The 17,413-nt window shown below is 32.8% G+C and overlaps 2 protein-coding genes across 3 annotated transcripts; one reads left to right on the forward strand and one right to left on the reverse strand.

Moving 5' to 3' along the window:
• Positions 1–2,042: 2,042 nt before the first annotated feature.
• Positions 2,043–6,185, forward strand: LOC100817767 (uncharacterized). Its single transcript, NM_001253257.2, has 7 exons — positions 2,043–2,176; positions 3,704–3,820; positions 4,132–4,194; positions 4,332–4,379; positions 4,460–4,513; positions 5,630–5,684; positions 5,792–6,185. Exons 2-7 carry the CDS (start codon positions 3,731–3,733, stop codon positions 5,833–5,835), a joined length of 354 nt encoding a protein of 117 aa, NP_001240186.1. The 5' UTR covers positions 2,043–2,176; positions 3,704–3,730; the 3' UTR covers positions 5,836–6,185.
• A 2,762-nt stretch (positions 6,186–8,947) lies between these two features.
• LOC100818299 (uncharacterized) lies at positions 8,948–16,005 on the reverse strand. Of its 2 annotated transcripts, none has more exons than XM_003531472.5 (7): positions 15,824–16,004; positions 15,472–15,676; positions 15,253–15,373; positions 13,939–14,285; positions 12,076–13,816; positions 11,427–11,677; positions 8,948–9,223 (listed from the first exon to the last, which is right to left on the reverse strand). In XM_003531472.5, exons 1-7 carry the CDS (start codon positions 15,904–15,906, stop codon positions 9,152–9,154), a joined length of 2,820 nt encoding a protein of 939 aa, XP_003531520.1. In that variant the 5' UTR covers positions 15,907–16,004; the 3' UTR covers positions 8,948–9,151. The 2 variants fall into 2 exon arrangements, with proteins under 2 accessions (XP_003531520.1, XP_040874164.1); XM_041018230.1 differs by lacking the exon at positions 8,948–9,223 and adding an exon at positions 10,954–11,016 and having other exon boundaries at positions 15,824–16,005.
• Positions 16,006–17,413: the final 1,408 nt, after the last annotated feature.

The following is a 17,413-nucleotide window of genomic DNA, read 5'->3' on the forward strand; positions in this document are numbered from 1 at the left end:
CAAGATTTAGGGAAAAAAATATTATTACATGTGAATAATATTTGTCATGATTTAATCAAAGGTTAAAGTGACTCAATGTGATCCACAAGTCTCTCTTATTCATTGTTCCATCAATTTAAACAGATGGATCAAATTGCTTTTGATGCATTGGATTAGATGTGTTATGGATCGGTAGAAATTCTTTAATACTATCTAAATTTAATAATAGTATATAGATATTTTGTTAGGAGATAATGGTATATAGATAAAAGAAACGTATATTACATATGCATGTTCATGTTTCTTTTACAACATATACCTTTTTTCATTAAAGGTAAATATATTTAACAAAATATATTAAATATTTTTAATATATTTTACTATTTATTAAATTATGATTTTTAAAGGAAATTACATTTATTTTGTTTTCAAAATGTCCATTTGACAAAAAGCTATTCCCTCCACATCTTTTTAACTTTTGGTTCTTTAGAAATTTTTTATCTTTACTTATTTATGATTTTAAAGCTTAAGATAATATTAATATTTTTAGGAAAAAATAACTATGTGCTGACTATATAAGAATGTTTTTCTCCTCTTGTTCTCTTTCATAAGAAAAATAAAATAAAATTTTCATTCTTAAATATAAGTAAAATTTAATTACTTTTGTCTTATTTAATGAGATTATGTTCAAAATATTCTTATTGATAAGAGATTTGTGTTTGATATAAGTTTTAATGAAGGATAGTTTTAAAAAAAATTATTATTTTTTAGAATAACACAATTTAACGAAATAAATTAACTTTCTAAATGTGTGATTTTTTTCTTATAAAAGAGAATGGATGAAGTATATTATTATTTGATCACAAATTATTATATATATAATAAATTTATTAGCTTTCATGATAATTATCTTAAAAATCATGTCAATAACGATTTATGATTAAATAATAATGTAAAAATATTTTGCAGTATATAACTATTAAACTCATTTTTTTAATCAAATTATATTTTTACTTTTCAATTACTTTATATAATTATCATGAAAGTAATTCAATTATAATATTTTTAAAAGAAAAATCACAAGTATCTTTTAAAAAAAAGTCTTTGAATGAAATGTCATCTCTTTCTCATAATTATTTTTTATATATAAAAAAACTTTCACAGAAGATCATTATGATAGAGTCTTAATTTTAAATCTTATAATTATAATTAAAAGCCTTAATTATAAGATTTTTGAGAAATCTTAATTATATGTTAATTTTGTAAAATTAATTTTGTAAAAAGTGATAAATAAAAGTGATAAATGATATATTAGAAAGTTTCTCTCTTTTATTATTAATTATAAAATCCTTTTAACTCATTTACGTCTCTTAAGAAAAATAGTTATTATATTAAATTTATCAATTATTTGTATTATAATTTTAAAATTATTAATTTTTTTTCTTTATTCATTTGCTCATTTCTTATTAATATTTAAAAAGAATAATTAAGTAAGATTATGTAAGAAAAAAAATTAGTGCATAAAAAAAATAAAAAAATGAACTTATAAGAAGAAATATATTATTTTTTAAAATGATATTATAATTAAAGATAAAAAACAATATTTTTTTATGAAATTTGACAAATTAATTATATTTCTTGATGCACATGTTAAAAACTTCAGAAGTCAATCAAGATTTAATTTAATTGATTCAACCGTATACATGAGTTATTATATAAAAAACAAATACTAATCAAAAGTTTACAAGATTAGTTAAAAAAACTATTTTTTCTCACATTTTTACGTGCAAAATCAGCAAAATGAAAAAAAAAAAAAAACTTAAGTGTCGTTATAAATTGGAACAGAAATAGTAACATACCCATATACAATTGCGTGCACAATACATGTTGCGTAATCAACAATTGTTAGAAAAGAGCAAAATAAATTCTTTAATCGCAATACACCATCCTATGTGACAAAATTGCATTCGTAAGTAAACAATACTAATAACAATAATGGAACAAAAGAATAAGATCAAAATCAAATGAAGCAAATAAAAGAAGACAAAAAATAATAATTGAATGTAAAAGAGCATGGGATCTGAGACTGAGACAACAACTAAGGGTTATTAAGAGAGAGAAAGAGATACATAGTTAGAGAGAGAGCAGAGACACCGTTCGGTGCTCCGCTGAATTCGGTTGTGGCCCCTGCGCTCCGGTGAGTGACTACTTTCGATCTTCTTCTTTCCATTTTCTTCAACTTGATCTTCATGTTCTTATTCATTTTCTCCCCCCCCCCCCCCCCCCCCCCTTTTATTTTCATAGCTGCTTCATTTGTTCCACACCCCATTATTAAATTTTAGTTTTTTTCTTTTTAAATTTTTAATCTTTTTGGGTTTTTCTGAATACCCATTTGAAAATTTGATGATTTAGTTGCAATGATTTCGACCCAGGGTACTATTATCAAGGGAAGATGGAGGCTTTAGAATTTTTGTTGGGTTCAGGAGTTATTTAACTACCGAGCTTCAAAAACCAATGTTAATGACAGTATTAAATATTATGTTTGATTTTGTATTTACTCTATGGGAATCATTGACCCGTATTGTTAGGAATTAACAGTACATGTACTAGTTTGGGAATTTCCTTTATTTAAGAGCAATTGGTCTTCTAATCAAATTATCAGATAAAACATTTTCTGATAGTTTATTTAGTGCTCGGATGTGTGTTACTTTGCACAAAAAGCTTTTGACTTGCTCCATTTGATGGGTGGTGTGGTGTGTGCTTGCAAGTTTGCAAATGGGTTTTGCTACCTTGTTGGATTGATTTAATGATTCTGCTATTTTTGTGGCTGTGCCCAATTACCCATGCTTAATTGCAAATTTATAGTTACAGTGGATCACTTGTAAGCTAGACAGTTTTTCTTTTAGGAAGCACTAAAGTCCTTTACTTTTGATAAGGTTTTGTCCCTCTACATTTTTCTCCCTTGCGGTGTGGATACCAATGTGGAGAAGCAAAATTAGGTGAAATAAAATGATAAGAAACTTGTGTAGTATCATTAGAGTCTCACTTGCTGAAGATTGACTTGTGTTTTGCTTGCAAACTTTGATTGCTTTGTCTGACTTGTGTTTTTAATTTTTAAATCCCATGATTACACTTGAATGGGGATGATGGCATGTTATGATTTTCCAAAGCATTTATTACCAGTTCATCTTACTGTAAGCAGCACTGTGTTTTGTTGACTTGGTAGGTTTAATGAAGTTTTCAGCCAATGTTTCCTCTGTCTCACTTGTGCCTTGTAAACCAAATTTCCTGATTATATGTTAAGGGTTTGAACTGATTTACTGAATCTCTGTACTACTACATTACTACTTGTATAACTAGTCTTAGTTGTGCGTTTCTAAATTAGAGAATATATGTTGGTTATTTGTTTTTTGTACTGTTCATATATTTGAAGATCATTAATGCATCTTGAAATGGGTCCTAACTCTGGTTTTATATCTTTTGTCCTTGACCTTTTAATGAAGTTTGATAGTGATGCTTTGCATGTATGATAACATTGGTAATTGGTTCAAATTCCCCTTCGAAAGAACGAATCTTGTTTTCATTGCTAGAGTCTAATGTTTTCTTCACTCTGGAGTCTGAAGAGCTTTATGAATTCTAACCATCGCTACAGTTTGGAACTTATTTACAAATGTGATATTTTGCGCAGCTGAGATTTTTCTTTTAACTTGGCCTGTTGTTGCAGCTGCAATTTTACACTCAAAAGGACCTCATGTCTAACATAGAGGAGAACAAAGATCTGGGACAGATGGACGTGGATGCATCTGATGAGTCAGCTAACATGCCATCACCCCAAAAGCAGGTGGTGTTGGGATCTGCCTTTTTGCTTGCTTAAATTAAAATTAAAATTTCACTTTGGATGAGATAATCTCTTCAGTAAGGGTGTGGTAAGTTTGTTGCCTTTTGAAGTAGAGGTCATGGGTTCAAATCCTAGAAATAGCCTTTCTGCATGTGTGGTAAGGCTATGTACATCCGCCCTCCCCAGACCCTCCCAGGGTGGGAGCCTCGTGTACTAGGCCACCCTTATGAGATTCATAATCTCTTTCCTACGAGGTTGTTTTACTACCGAAAGAATTTCTTATTTTGTGACTTACAAGTTTATGAACCTTGTAGGAGGAGTCTGTAAAGAAAAAGTATGGAGGAATGCTGCCCAAAAAGCCACCACTCATATCTAAGGTGTGTGTGTGCATGTGCATGTTTCTCTGTGTGAATTTGTTTGTCACTTACATTACGAAATCAAGATGCTCAGTACCCATGAGTATCCATGACAAGTGCTCATTTGATTTTTCATTTGAAATTCAACATTATGCTAGGACCATGAACGTGCTTACTTCGATTCTGCGGATTGGGCACTTGGAAAGGTACTTCTGGAAACCACACCCCTGTAATAGTTGCTTATAATAAATTTTCTGACACTCTTTTGTGCTCTCCCATGAAACAGCAAGGCGGAGAGAAGCCTAAGGGACCACTTGAGGCTCTTCGGCCTAAATTACAGGTATTTAGCCAAAATTCTCATACCTGATTTAGATATGGTGACACTTCTTTCTACAACTTGATAGTAGTTGCCCTTCTGATGTGTGAATTGCTTGCTGCCTGATAGTCTTTGACTGTTTCTTGAAATTGTCATATAACATTCACAGTTGTAATACAAAGAGAGAGAAAATAATCGGTTGTGTGACTGTATCTAAAGAAGATTAAACTCACAGATAATATTAGATTATCAATAGTAACAAGCTTATGTGTAACTTGTGATTAGTGGTTTGTTTGTCCACCGTCTAACAATTTTTTGCATGTCTGTTAACAAATCAGCTGGTAAAGCTTCCAATGATCAAAGATTTGTTTTGAAGCAGAATAATAGTTATTTTAATATTAACTTGCTTGATATATAACAGCTTTGTTAATTAACTATTTCGCATTACAATTAAAATAGAAGGGTAATAAATTCAAGATTACAAAACCCAGTAGATTATGCCTTCCTTAATCCTTAGTCCTGACTTCTTTTACTATCATAAAGCTGCTGCTCCATAGCCTCCCCTCCCCTGTCCCTTACCATCCCCTTGTACCAGTTCAAAAGTGAAAGCTTGAAATCTGTAATCATCCCTCCAATTTTCTTAGCAGAAAAAAATTAATTAATGGCCTGTTTGTTTAAGTTTTTTCTTAGTAAAAAATGTACTTTTTTAATTAAAAAATATCCATACAATTGTCAAAAAAGTAATCTAATCATAAAATTGTTTATGATTAGATTAATTTTTGGGAAAAAAATACGCTTAAGGTTTCATAGCTCCCGCAGGTCCCAAGCCAAGGGGGAGGATTGTGTTAGGCCCTCATCAGCCAACGTAAAACTTGTCAAAATACCGAATATGGATCACTCACCCTGGGCTAAGACTTTGTTGTTGTATTAGATTTTTTGAAAAAGAGCAAAAACCAAAAAATTAAAAGAGTTCTAGTCCATTTCATAGAGGCTAGGAAGAGTAGCTTTGGGGAAAAAATATATCATAAAATAAAATCTTGTTCTTTCCAATCTTATCCAAATGCACCTAAAATCTAATCATACCTGCCATTTTCATGCAATGTACATAACAAATTTCTGCTTGGTGCTTCTGCTTTTCAGCCAACGCAGCAGCAAACACGTTACCGGAAATCTCCTTATGCTCCTTCAGGAGAAGGTATGTTTAATTTTGATGGCTTGCCATGTTCAGTTTTCTCCCATATTTCTCTTAGCGTCTTCAAAATTAACTAACAAAATTGTCATGTGTTGTTGTCCTTTTCATAGAAGGGGGAAGTGTTCCAGCCGAGGATGCACCTTCCAACCAGTAAGCAGCAATCAGTCTTTTGATGATGTGCTGACTATTGTTCTAATACCTGAGTGAGTAGGTATCACTTCTTTGTTTTCAACAATAAAGGAAGCTTGTCATGTATTCATATTAGCACAAGACAAATGATTTGATCTGCACCTACGCAATAGACATTTACTTGGGATTTTGATTTTTGTGTTACTCTCTTTTCTCCCAAACAAGGTCTTTCTTTTTTTTGATTTTTTTAGAAAGGCAGTACAAGATTATATTAAAAAAAAAAAGAGTAAAAGATATAATTGTAAATTTGGTTTACGCTTGACACTATTTTTCATTTTAGTTCCTACATGAAAAAACTTGCACATGTTTGTGTTACCTTCAACAGCCTCTAACTTGCGTTTCCAAAAGATCTTCTTTCGTAATTTATGCATTGAACCTACATTGGAATGACTGCTACAGTGCCACTGCGGTTTCAATGGCAACACAAACATGTGATTACGTTTTGCTCCTTTTTATAATACCTCTTATGATTCAATTATTGAAGTTATGATGTTATTGTTGATTCCTATACTTGACATTGTTTTTCGTTTTAATATTGCATTTTATTTTGGTCCCTCCATATAAAATACCCTACATTTTGGTCCTTATACATGACAAATTGTTTTTCGTTTTGATCCCTTCACGAAAAAATACTCTAATCTAACATCGTTATAACTTAAGTAAACGCTAGACATTAATTCATAATTTTTTTTTTCACATATAAGGATCTAAATGTGGTTTTTGCTATGTGCGGAATAAAACAAAAACCAAGCGTAGTGAATAGAATTATAATTTAACTAAAGTAAAGAAGCAGAAAAAATAAAAGTCTCCCAATAGTTATTTCTCAAGTGGTGTAAACTCCATGGCGTAATATAAAAATTGAGTATGCAGGGCTTGAGTTGAGGAAAAGCCTTTCTTTTGATTCCTAATTGTTGGCATTCAAAATTTTTATGCTAATTAATGATAGTGCAATTAATAAAATGAAATAAAACAATAGAGATGAAGTCCTTATGAAGTGATAAATTAATGTTTGAATCTTCACATGAAGAAATATATATATTTAGGGTCTATTATGTCTTACCTAAAAAGTTAAATGTATCCGCAGGTTTGATTTTTGGTAGGATGATCGTATTAGTTGCTTCCAAAATAACGCAATGTCACATTAAAAACCGTTAGATGCAAAGGTAAAGTGGCTCATGTAATTATAAAATGTTTTTGATAATGCAATTTAATCTTTTTAATTAATATAAATTTTTGTAAACAATTCATTTATTTCCACTCTTTCATTCATTCGAACAAGAGAAATTGATCTTCTTTTCTTACTCTTATTCATTCAAGCAATGCATTATTTTTTTCATTCCATCTTTCTATTTTTTATTTATTTTTTCTCTATTTCACATCCATTCGAAACGTAAGTGTCTAGTTATACCGGCCAAAGGCAACACTTCGCACCAGCATTACAGCGTGAAAACCAAGCTGTTGACTCACTTCCATTTTAGCATGATTCTCCATTTCACACAGTAAATACTGCTTACCATCTCACACAAATAGTGGATTCAATAGAGAAGAGTATGAAAATTGGATAAAACATCGAGTTCTTAAGGACACTTGTGGGTTGAATAATCTAACTATGATTAAATTTTCCTCGAACTGAAAATAAAAATTGTATATATCATTAGTTTTTTTTAATGAATTGTGAAAAAAAATTATTTTTTTGATCTATTTTTACATTGAAAGTTAAAATACTATAGAATGTAAAAATATCAATATTACTTTTGACAATAAAAAATAAATAAATGAGAATTATTTGGAACTGCTGAAATATCGAGAGATGTTTTAAGTTTCTGAAAATTATGATTTGTTACGTTGCATAAAATTCATGATGCTATTTTTTAATCACATTATACCTTGGTATTTGGTACTATAATAACACAATTGAGTACAACAGCCTTGAGGTCGTAGACTTCTCACTCTAGCGTCTACGGTCAGGTTCGAATACAATTTGATTTTTGTTTCTTAATTTTTAAAGGAAAGTATGACTCATGCTTTATTATTTTTAGTGGATTTATATTCTATAATGGACTGAGACTGTCATAAAATTAATAATAATTCACACATTTTTTTTTAATCAACTGAATTATAATGCATTAAGTTTTATTTTTCTTAATAGGATAGCATAATATTAGTAGTAGTTAAAATAATTAAAAATGATAAAATACTTGGCATCCATTTGATGAAATGGCATTTAGTTTTGAACTGTATCTAATGAAAATTAAGGTAACTTTCAAAATTATCCCCGAAAAAGTAGAAGGACAGGTGACGGTTACGGGGCAAAATAGGTTTTTAAGGTCCCTGTTAACAATTGTGGCCTCTAAGGCCACAAAATAGCCCGATTTGAATTGCGAAACACTGGCTTCCATCCACCACCTGAAGGCCCCAATGCAACACTGCTATATAGTGGTGCTGCTGCACACTATTATATAACTAAGGGAAGCATGACATTATTTCAGCTTGAAGATTAACTGATTTAAAAAATATTTGACATGGCTTAAACATGTTTATATTTTTAAGTTTTCCAAATTAAAATTTATATTTTTTTTATCTCTCATTCACAAAATGTTTTTTTAATTTCTCTAGACTGATTTTTGACAATTTAGATGTACAATTTATAACGGTTTTGATCACAAGGACTAAAAAAACATTTTGTCAATTTAAGAAACTAAAAATGCAAATTTTAATTTTCAATTTAAGTCATTCAACATCTTCATTTAAATTAGAGATTTGAAGCTAGTAATATGGATATTTGGTCAATTGATCTATTATAATGTATAATGAGGTCTTATGTTGCTGCTGCACATATAATTTTATGCATACCATAAAAAGCAAGAAAATAAAAGGTATTAGCTTGAGATGTAGATTTCTTCTATTTTTAGGGAAAGGCATCAGGCTACAAAATAGAAAAATAACCCACAAACCATTTTGGGCAAGACTGCAAGATTACATTGTAAGTTGTAGCAATGAGGTTACTTCATCACTAGCTGACATTTCTCTATTATCCAATATCAATTTTCTACGGTTCAAAGAGGATTTTGATGCAATGAGCCAAATGATATTTTTATTAAACTAACAATACAATCCAAAATAATAACAGCAAAAATTATAGCATCAAAACTGACTTTAGAAAAAAAAACAAGAATGGACAGACATCCGATTGTTAAAAACATAACTTGATTTAGGATGTAAGAATAATACTCATTCTCAGAGAAACAGCTCAACAAAACATTTGACAATTCCTGCAGGTCTCAGTTTCTTCCATGGTTTCTTACATAGGAGTTGCGTGCTAACAATTTCTGGCTGGAAGTGAACCGATCACCCTGCAAGAAGCATTATATGTCAAGAGGCAGGAATCTTCCACACATCCAAGAAGACAATATAATCTAGCATGTTGCACCATTAAATTGCAAGCCTTACTACAAAATCAAAATGTTTTTCTTTATGGAAAAATTGGGAGCTCTTTATCAGAAGAAACTACAATCTTGTGTTGTACATAAAAAACCTTAAATTCCAAGCCTATAGAAGAAGCTTGCAAAGGCGGCATCACTTGAATATGTCGTTGATTTTACAGTGAGCTGCTTAGTGCTTGCACTGGAAATGAAACTTCCACATCCAACATATAGAAAACTTCTTAAATAAGTTGTGAATAATTGAATTGCAAACTCTTTGGCATCATATCTAGTGGCTTTTGAAAATAAAAATACGATGAAATTCAAATCTATAGAAGAAACCACAATCTTAAGTCTTAAAAAGGCCCAAGAGGTTGCATCAAAATAAAAAATAAATATAATTCTAAATAATAAATAACAATATATATATATATCTAAGAACTGTCAAAGGTGGCACCTCCTAAGACATGAAAGTTACAGTGAGAAGGTTGACATTAGAAAAGGCCACATCAAGAAGACATGTCTATGGTTGGAGACCTTGCTCGGCATTAAATCCAACCTTAAATGTTTAGCCGAGTACTTGCCTCAGCTCTACCTCATGACATGAATACTCAAAATTCTAGGAAGTTCACAACTCACCACTGAGAAGCAAAGAATACTGCTTATTTCTATACCTGTAAGACTATAGTGGCCAATAGCGAATAGCAGTGTGGAGTAACCACCCAAAAACGCTATAGCAGGTTGACTGCTATTTTAAATTCTATACACACACACACATATTATGCTGTATATCTGTCTCTATTATATAATATATAATTATGTATTAATTTTTCCTATATTTTTAAATATTAGAGTATCTAATAGCACTATAATAGTATAATGTTAATATATGATTAATCATAAAAAAAAACAGCAAAAAAAAACTGTAGGACTGTTTGGGTGGAGAGTTGCCCAATTTGGGTGCATGCCCAACACTCCTGACCCAAGAAACTATAGCCTCTTTCTAGTTTCTTCCACTGCTGTCACCCCTTTTTGCCCAATAAAAAATGCCAGTCTCTCTCTCATCATCCAGCATCTCCTACTCACCCAACCATTTTGCGTCACCAGAAATTGCAGAACAGAGGCTGTTCAGCAGTAGCACAGGTCACGGAGCATGTCCAGCAAGGGCACACATGGAGAATCATGCAAATCGATGCGATTTTTCATGAATCACACCACAGCAACCATGACAACCAGGCACTCTGCGTCAAGTACCTCAGTTGCAGCAGGGGGCCGCTCCGCTTCGCCCTCCCGCAATAGTGGGAGCAATTGACTACTTTGGGTAAGACTAACCCACTATCCATGTCAGAATGTCACTAAAAAACATCTTAGTCCTATTCAAAAGAAGTATTGGCTCTATATAAGAGTCATAAATTATAGTCCTATTCTAAGTATTTGTGGTGTATCCCAAATGTATCAGTCAGTAAAATTTAAAGGTAAAAGTAAAAATAGGAAGATACTCCTTGGATATGTATCTAAGCATATTGTACGTGTGTAAATATCGAATACAGGTATGACAACTATACTTTGGCATTTCAGAGTATCTGGGGTTTATAGATTAGGATGTATGATAATATGTGAATCCTAGTACATCAGACATGCCAAAACATGCAATAACTTACCTATATTTTCCATGATAAGATGTTCTGCATCTTTGTTTACATGTTCTGGTGTTCCTTACCCCTCTGTTCCGATGAGAGGAAAGAAAATGAGGAGAGAAAAATTTTGAAATTTTCATTGAATAGAAAACTTGGCGGAAAATTTTGAAATTTTTGTTCCTTTATCTCTCTTATTTCATGTAATTTTCACTTTAACTAAACAATAGAAAATTCCAACTTCCAAAAAATTCTTTCGCTTCATCCTAACATAGGGTACATCTCTTGTCGATGATTGGCTAAAATTTCAAACCTCAGATAGAATAAAATCTATATCTATCTTGAAGAATCATTTTTTTTATCATAAATTCAACTATTCAAGGACTGTTTGGATTTTGAAAATGGGGAACGCTTGTCAAAATATCAACATTTAAATAATATGTTCTGCATGAAAATATGAAATCAAGGAATAATATGATGGTGAAACAACCAGAACAAACCTTGCACATGGATGCTGCTGATTCAGATTCAAGAGTTTGCACAGGAAGATGTCCAAGAGACTGGAAAGAATCAAGGGCATCTAAAGTCAGCTGCCAGCCACAAAGAGCTACACTACCCACACCAGAGCTGGAGCAGGGATTATCACAACCAGCAGCAGCAACATCCCCATTCACCCAAGGACAGTAGTCATTATGTAATTTGATTGGATCAAATTCAACACCTCCATTACTGTTGTCTCTGTAAGGAGTCCCTGATCATTAGAATCAAGTACATTAGTTAATGCACAATGAGTTCCCTCTCCCTTCCCATTTTGTCCCCCCTGTAGCTCTATCTATAAGTTACTCCTCCCCGTACAATAATCAGACAATCTTAGATAAGGCATTCTGATAGTATTAATAATGTTTGAAATTGACCTCAGGATACTTCAATAGCCAAATAACTTTGTGCAATTGAATATCAAATAATTACATCATTAGAAGAGAAATTGGTGAATATATTAATATTACAATGACATCATTCAAAATTGAAAAGACCAACAGCTTTTATCAGTCACATTGAGCATCAGAGTGAATGAGGAGCAGAGAAGGAAGAGCATCTTCAAGGTTAAATGGGAAAAAAAATAACTAAATAAAAAAAAATCAGACATACCCATAGCATCAGTAATTAAACGGCTTGATTCGTGAGATGCACCATCATCAATGTGAGATGCCTTCCTAGCCTGATTAACTTCTTCCTTGGATACTTCATAAGCAGAACAGACAACAGCATTACAAGAAAGGGAAGGATGGGCACCATTTTCAAGGCCGCCTAGCACTTGCATGCTACTACTGGTCTTCTCACCACTTTCAACAGATTCAACCTTCATTGAAGCTATAACTTTTGAGCCACTATCAGCAGCCCTTGCTGTAGATTGAGACACCACAGCTTGACTATCCCCTTGAGGATCTTCCCGACTAATTTCCTCAGGCACAAAATCCCCAGTAAGTCCATGAGAAGGCTCAAATTCACCAGCTTGGCCCTGATTTTCAATCACTTCAGCAATTGGTTCAACATCACCTAAACTATCACCTCTGTGAACTGAGACATCAGTCCCATGGATTTCAGCCTCATGACTAGCACCCATGCCCACACTTCCCCCACTAATACCAAAACTAGGTCCATCTCTAGCATGTGCAGTCAATATCTCTGTGTTCAAAACTTCCCCACAAGCATTTGAACTGCTAACACCAGTCTCCCCTCCTGCCCTTTCTAAAAGTGGTTGGAAACAAACACTCTGTTGTGCTTGATTTAACTCAGATGTTTCATTCAAATCAACAGAAGGGAAATTGAATTCATTAACATCAACAGGAAAATTTTCAACACTTTCCATTGATTCATCATCTGAACCATGATAAACCGTATTCATTGCAATAATTGAAGATGCATGGGCAGAATCTCTAGTAGACATGATGCCAATAGCATGATCCCTTTCTTGGTTTAACTGGTTAGTGGTGTTTGCATCTGGCTCTATTTGAATATCCAATGAATGGCTAGGTACAACATCAGAATTTCTTAATAGAAACTGGGATGTTTCCAATAGATTAGTATCACGGGCACGCTTGAAAGGGCCAGCTGAATACTGTTGACTACCAATGACTTCATTATTATCACGGTCAGTTACAGTTCTTTCAGTACTGTCTGCTTGTTGCATGTTTAGATGTGGCCTTTCAGATGTTGTTCCACCATCATCCAACTTGCGTTTACATACATTGGGGCCTTGTGATTCATAAGAAGTTGCCTCGCTTCCAGAAGGTCGCCCAATCATTAAATCTTTCCCTTCACCAGCACCTTGCACATGACCTGAGGTTGAAGTCAAGATTATTGGAGAACAGGATGGCCCACTAACAATTTTAAGACTTAAATCTAAACTTTTATTGGATACAAGTTGCCTTTTATCAGGTGTTGTAGCCTCATCACGATCTCCAGTCCTCTCGTTTTCAACACCATCAGCAGCAGCCCATTCATTGATACCACTAGCTGCACTTATTCCTCGTGTTGATGCTATTTTCTTGCTTGTTTGAGGGGTATCAATCCCACAGGGAGTCATGTGAACTGGACGAGAGGCAGTCAAGAAATCCCATACTCTAACTGTGGCCCCACATAAGCTACAATCCAACAAAGGTGACCTAGACTCGCAATTAAACTCTGAACCGAGTACATCATTATCCCCAGTATCTTTCCTGGAAGAAGTTGAATACTCCTTCTTGCTTGGAGCAGGATCAGGTGCAGAGCCTTTGGCTGGACCAGAGCTGTAACCATTTTTAGCAGATTCAGCTGACTGTTCTTCACAGTCAAGCACGTTCGGAAGCCACCGTGGCTCCCATCCACAAAGACTTATGAGCTTTTGAGCCTATTGAAGTGGAAAATTAATGTAAGAATGGAAATAATAAAACCAAAAGGCCAAATTGGCAAAAATACACTTGCATGTGATAAATAATTAAGATAAAACAATGTATCTAAAAAAAATCTTACATAAGAATATGGATGAGGAGCCTGTTCACCAGTTAAGCCCATTCCACAAGCATTTTCTGCTCTGCAGCCCAATTCTCCAGCTGTCTGTATTTGCAATTGAGAAAGTAAGCGATCAATTTGAGGGCTATGTGTAACCCGTATCTGCTCAACTGCAGATGAAGATACAATGGGGAGAGAATAAAACTGCAAGAGTCCATCACACCGATCCTTAAAACCTCCAATTAGAGCTGAAGGTGAAGTAGGAGGGAACTGCACCAAGCTTTCCGGACAGCTATTGCCTTTCCAAGGACAGGTGGCTTTGTGTCCTCTATCAAGCTGTTCAGAAAATTCTTCACCGGAGGCATCAGCTTCATCAAACATATGAGAAACAATAATCAAGGCCCAGAAAGAAGCATCAAATCTAGTGGTATAAAAGTCAAGACAAAGAGGGCTTATGATGAAGTACCAGAAGATTAAAAAAAAAAGAAAAAAAGAACAAAGTTTACCAAAATGAAAGTGTGTGGTTTTTTTATTGAATATTAACTAGAATTGACACTACAAAAGGTTCAAATTTCAAAATACACATCACAGATACCATATCATAATCTAACACAAATGGTAAAATAACAACCCCTAATAAAATTATCTAGTTGAAATTCCAATTTCTAACAAACTTCCCCATAAACCTTACAGAAAGTCTCTTCAATGAAATCAACTGGATAGAACACAACCGTTCACTCATTAATCAAAAGGTACAAAATAAATAACGTAGATTTTTTTGCTGAAAAGTACCAAGTAAAATTTTTGGCCTTTCCTCTTTCTCTATCCTTATCTCGGGTATAAGGTTTTATTCAATAGAGGACCCTTTCTTCTGTGCCTATACAAATTGATATTATTCCATTCCAATTTCTCCTGGCAACTCCCAAGAAAAAATCTCAAATTGACAATGATCTCAATGCAGTTATGAAAATCAAGCGTTTTCAGCTATAATGGCAAATTATCTTCCAGAAGAGCCCATTACAACCAATTGAGCTAACAGCCAAAAAATAAACACTTGAGCTCAAAACCAAATAAACAATACACTGCAAATAGTTACTGAAATCACCCCTCCCCAGACACAAAGCATGCATATAAAAATTACACAAACACTTCGACACCACTAATAAAACCAGTCTTCTTGGAGAAACCGAGAAACACATACATCAATCTACAATAATATATACACTAAACAGAAACTCAAATTGGATTGAAAATCTAGCGGAATGAACAATCTTCATTCCCCAGCATAAAAAACAACAGCAAATAGTCATTACAAAACTACAATAATAGCCTCACCTTCAAAAGAGGGAGCTGAAGGCAGAGTAAAATCTAACTGAGCAGCACATATCTCACACTCAATCTTAGCAACACCCACATTCACCCAACCTCTCTTCGCACAGGCCAAGGACCCAGCAACCTGCAAAATGGCCAAATAAACCTCAGTTCAATTGTTTTTCCACCCAATTATCTAATCCCAACCGTTTTCCAGCACAATTCAACCATAAAGAAGCCAACCTTGTGCAATTTTCCGGCGAGCTTGAACGTTGAAAGCCGGCGGAGCAAATCGCCGCGTTCCCAGGGCCGGCAGGACGGAACCGAAGCCCCTCGCAGCAACGGACCGAGAACCGCGTGCGAATCAGCGCTCAATATGTCGCGCCGCCGGCGAGCATCCCCGTTTCCGGTGTTCGCCGGAAACGCCGGCGACGACGCCCCCGCAGAGCTGAGAGAAAGAAAAATTAAATTAATTCATAGATAATTAAAAGGGAAAAACCGAAAACTCGAATCGAAACCCTAGAAAATTGAGAGCTTGAAATTGAGTTACGGTTAACATTAATTGTGCAAATAAGAGAGAGAGAGAGAGAGAGACCTGGCCGCAGGAGTTGGAGGAGAAGAGGGTGGTTTGGGAAGAGAGGGATTGGGATTCGCAGAGGTTACGCCATCTTCGTTCATGTTTTTCTTCTTCACTCGCTCTTTCTTTTTTCTCGTTTTGGTTTTCTTCTGCTTCCAAGTTCTAAGCCCTGTTTTTGTGTTTGGACTTTGGAAACACGTTATTAACGTGGGAAATAAATTCCCTTCACTCTCCCACTTGTGGTTGTGTTGGGGCCTGTGGGGATGGATTGTCAACACTCAACAACTTTTTTTTTATTTTCCTCTTCTAAATTACTACTGTACTATTTTTTTTTTTCCAGGCATTTTGGCATTAATTTCTCTGCACATTGCACTAAATTACAATAATTACTTTCAATGAGAGTGTTTCTAAATGTTATTTTTTAATGCAATAAATTACAATAATTATTTTCAATGAGTGTGTTTCTAACTGTTATTTTTTTAATTTTCAACTTGTTCTTAAAGCTTTTCTTTAATAAACATCTTTTGAGATTTTTTTAAAAAAAATATCATATCTTTTAATCTATTATTTTAAATATATTTAGTTCTAATTTGAATTTTAATATATTTTTTGAAATAATTATCAAATAATTAAAATAACATTGTATCAGGATATAAATCAATTATCATAAATATAAAATATAATTTATATGCTCAAAATTATTTATTTATTTGTATAAAATTTTTATTTATTATAAGCTCTAATTCTGATATAACTATATATTTGTATAAAATATTTAGTTTCTAAAATTTTTAAAATTCCATTTTTAGTATTTTTTTTACAGGTTTTAATTCCTTAAACTTTTCCATCCTTACTTTTAGTCACTTTTAGTCTTGTAAGTAAAGATAAAAAAATAATTTTTTATTATAAATTTATATTTTTATAAAATAAATAGTTTTTTTGCAGTATACATACTAAAATATTAGTATTATTTTGATCTTTTATATAAAAAAGTAAATAAAAGTATTTTTATATTTATAAGAAATATAGACTCACTTTTAAATATATTAATTACTAATTTTTTATATTTTTAATTTCTTGAAAAGTTTATTGGTGAAACATCAACTCTCATTCATTATTTTTCTGTTATTGAATGCACTACTTTGATAATTTATCTATTCCTATCATACACATCCTGGTTGCAATAAGATTAAAAGAAACCTTTTTTTTTTAATTAATCAACTTGTGTATCTTTTGTGGTTTAATATGAGATATTTATAGCCTTTCTAACCTTATTCTTAATAAAGAGTGAATTGTCTTTATCTTTAGAAGATATAAGAAGATTATCTTTAGGGATAAAAAAATTATGTTTAAAGATAAAAGGATTATGTTTGGGGATAAGAGTGGTCTCCTTAAAGATGAAAGGATTATTTTTAAAGATGATTTGTGTGCCAAATCAATAAAAAAAGAAAAGAAAAAGGGATAAAAAAGAAATTAATAAGCACAAAAAACAAGAAAAATAATTATATTAATATAATAATTTAATATCACATATTCAAACATGTGTCATTATTGATATTTAGGGTGTGTTTGGTTTGCATTTTCATTTTCTGTTTTCATTTCCTGTTT

The sequence above is a fragment of the Glycine max genome, chromosome 8 (genome assembly GCF_000004515.6).
Source record: "Glycine max cultivar Williams 82 chromosome 8, Glycine_max_v4.0, whole genome shotgun sequence".
Lineage (NCBI taxonomy): Eukaryota > Viridiplantae > Streptophyta > Magnoliopsida > Fabales > Fabaceae > Glycine > Glycine max.

Excerpts from the sequence above, each read along its gene's own strand:
- LOC100817767 (NM_001253257.2), top strand. The coding sequence starts at position 3,731 with ATGTCTAACATAGAGGAGAACAAAGATCTGGGACAGATGGACGTGGAT. Across the intron at positions 3,821-4,131 it reads TGCCATCACCCCAAAAGCAG|GAGGAGTCTGTAAAGAAAAA; the intron begins GTGGTGTTGGGA and ends TGAACCTTGTAG. Across the intron at positions 5,685-5,791 it reads TTATGCTCCTTCAGGAGAAG|AAGGGGGAAGTGTTCCAGCC; the intron begins GTATGTTTAATT and ends TCCTTTTCATAG.
- LOC100818299 (XM_003531472.5), bottom strand. The coding sequence starts at position 15,906 with ATGAACGAAGATGGCGTAACCTCTGCGAATCCCAATCCCTCTCTTCCC. Across the intron at positions 15,677-15,823 it reads CCTCCAACTCCTGCGGCCAG|CTCTGCGGGGGCGTCGTCGC; the intron begins GTCTCTCTCTCT and ends TCTTTCTCTCAG. Across the intron at positions 13,817-13,938 it reads CTCCTCATCCATATTCTTAT|GCTCAAAAGCTCATAAGTCT; the intron begins GTAAGATTTTTT and ends CCACTTCAATAG.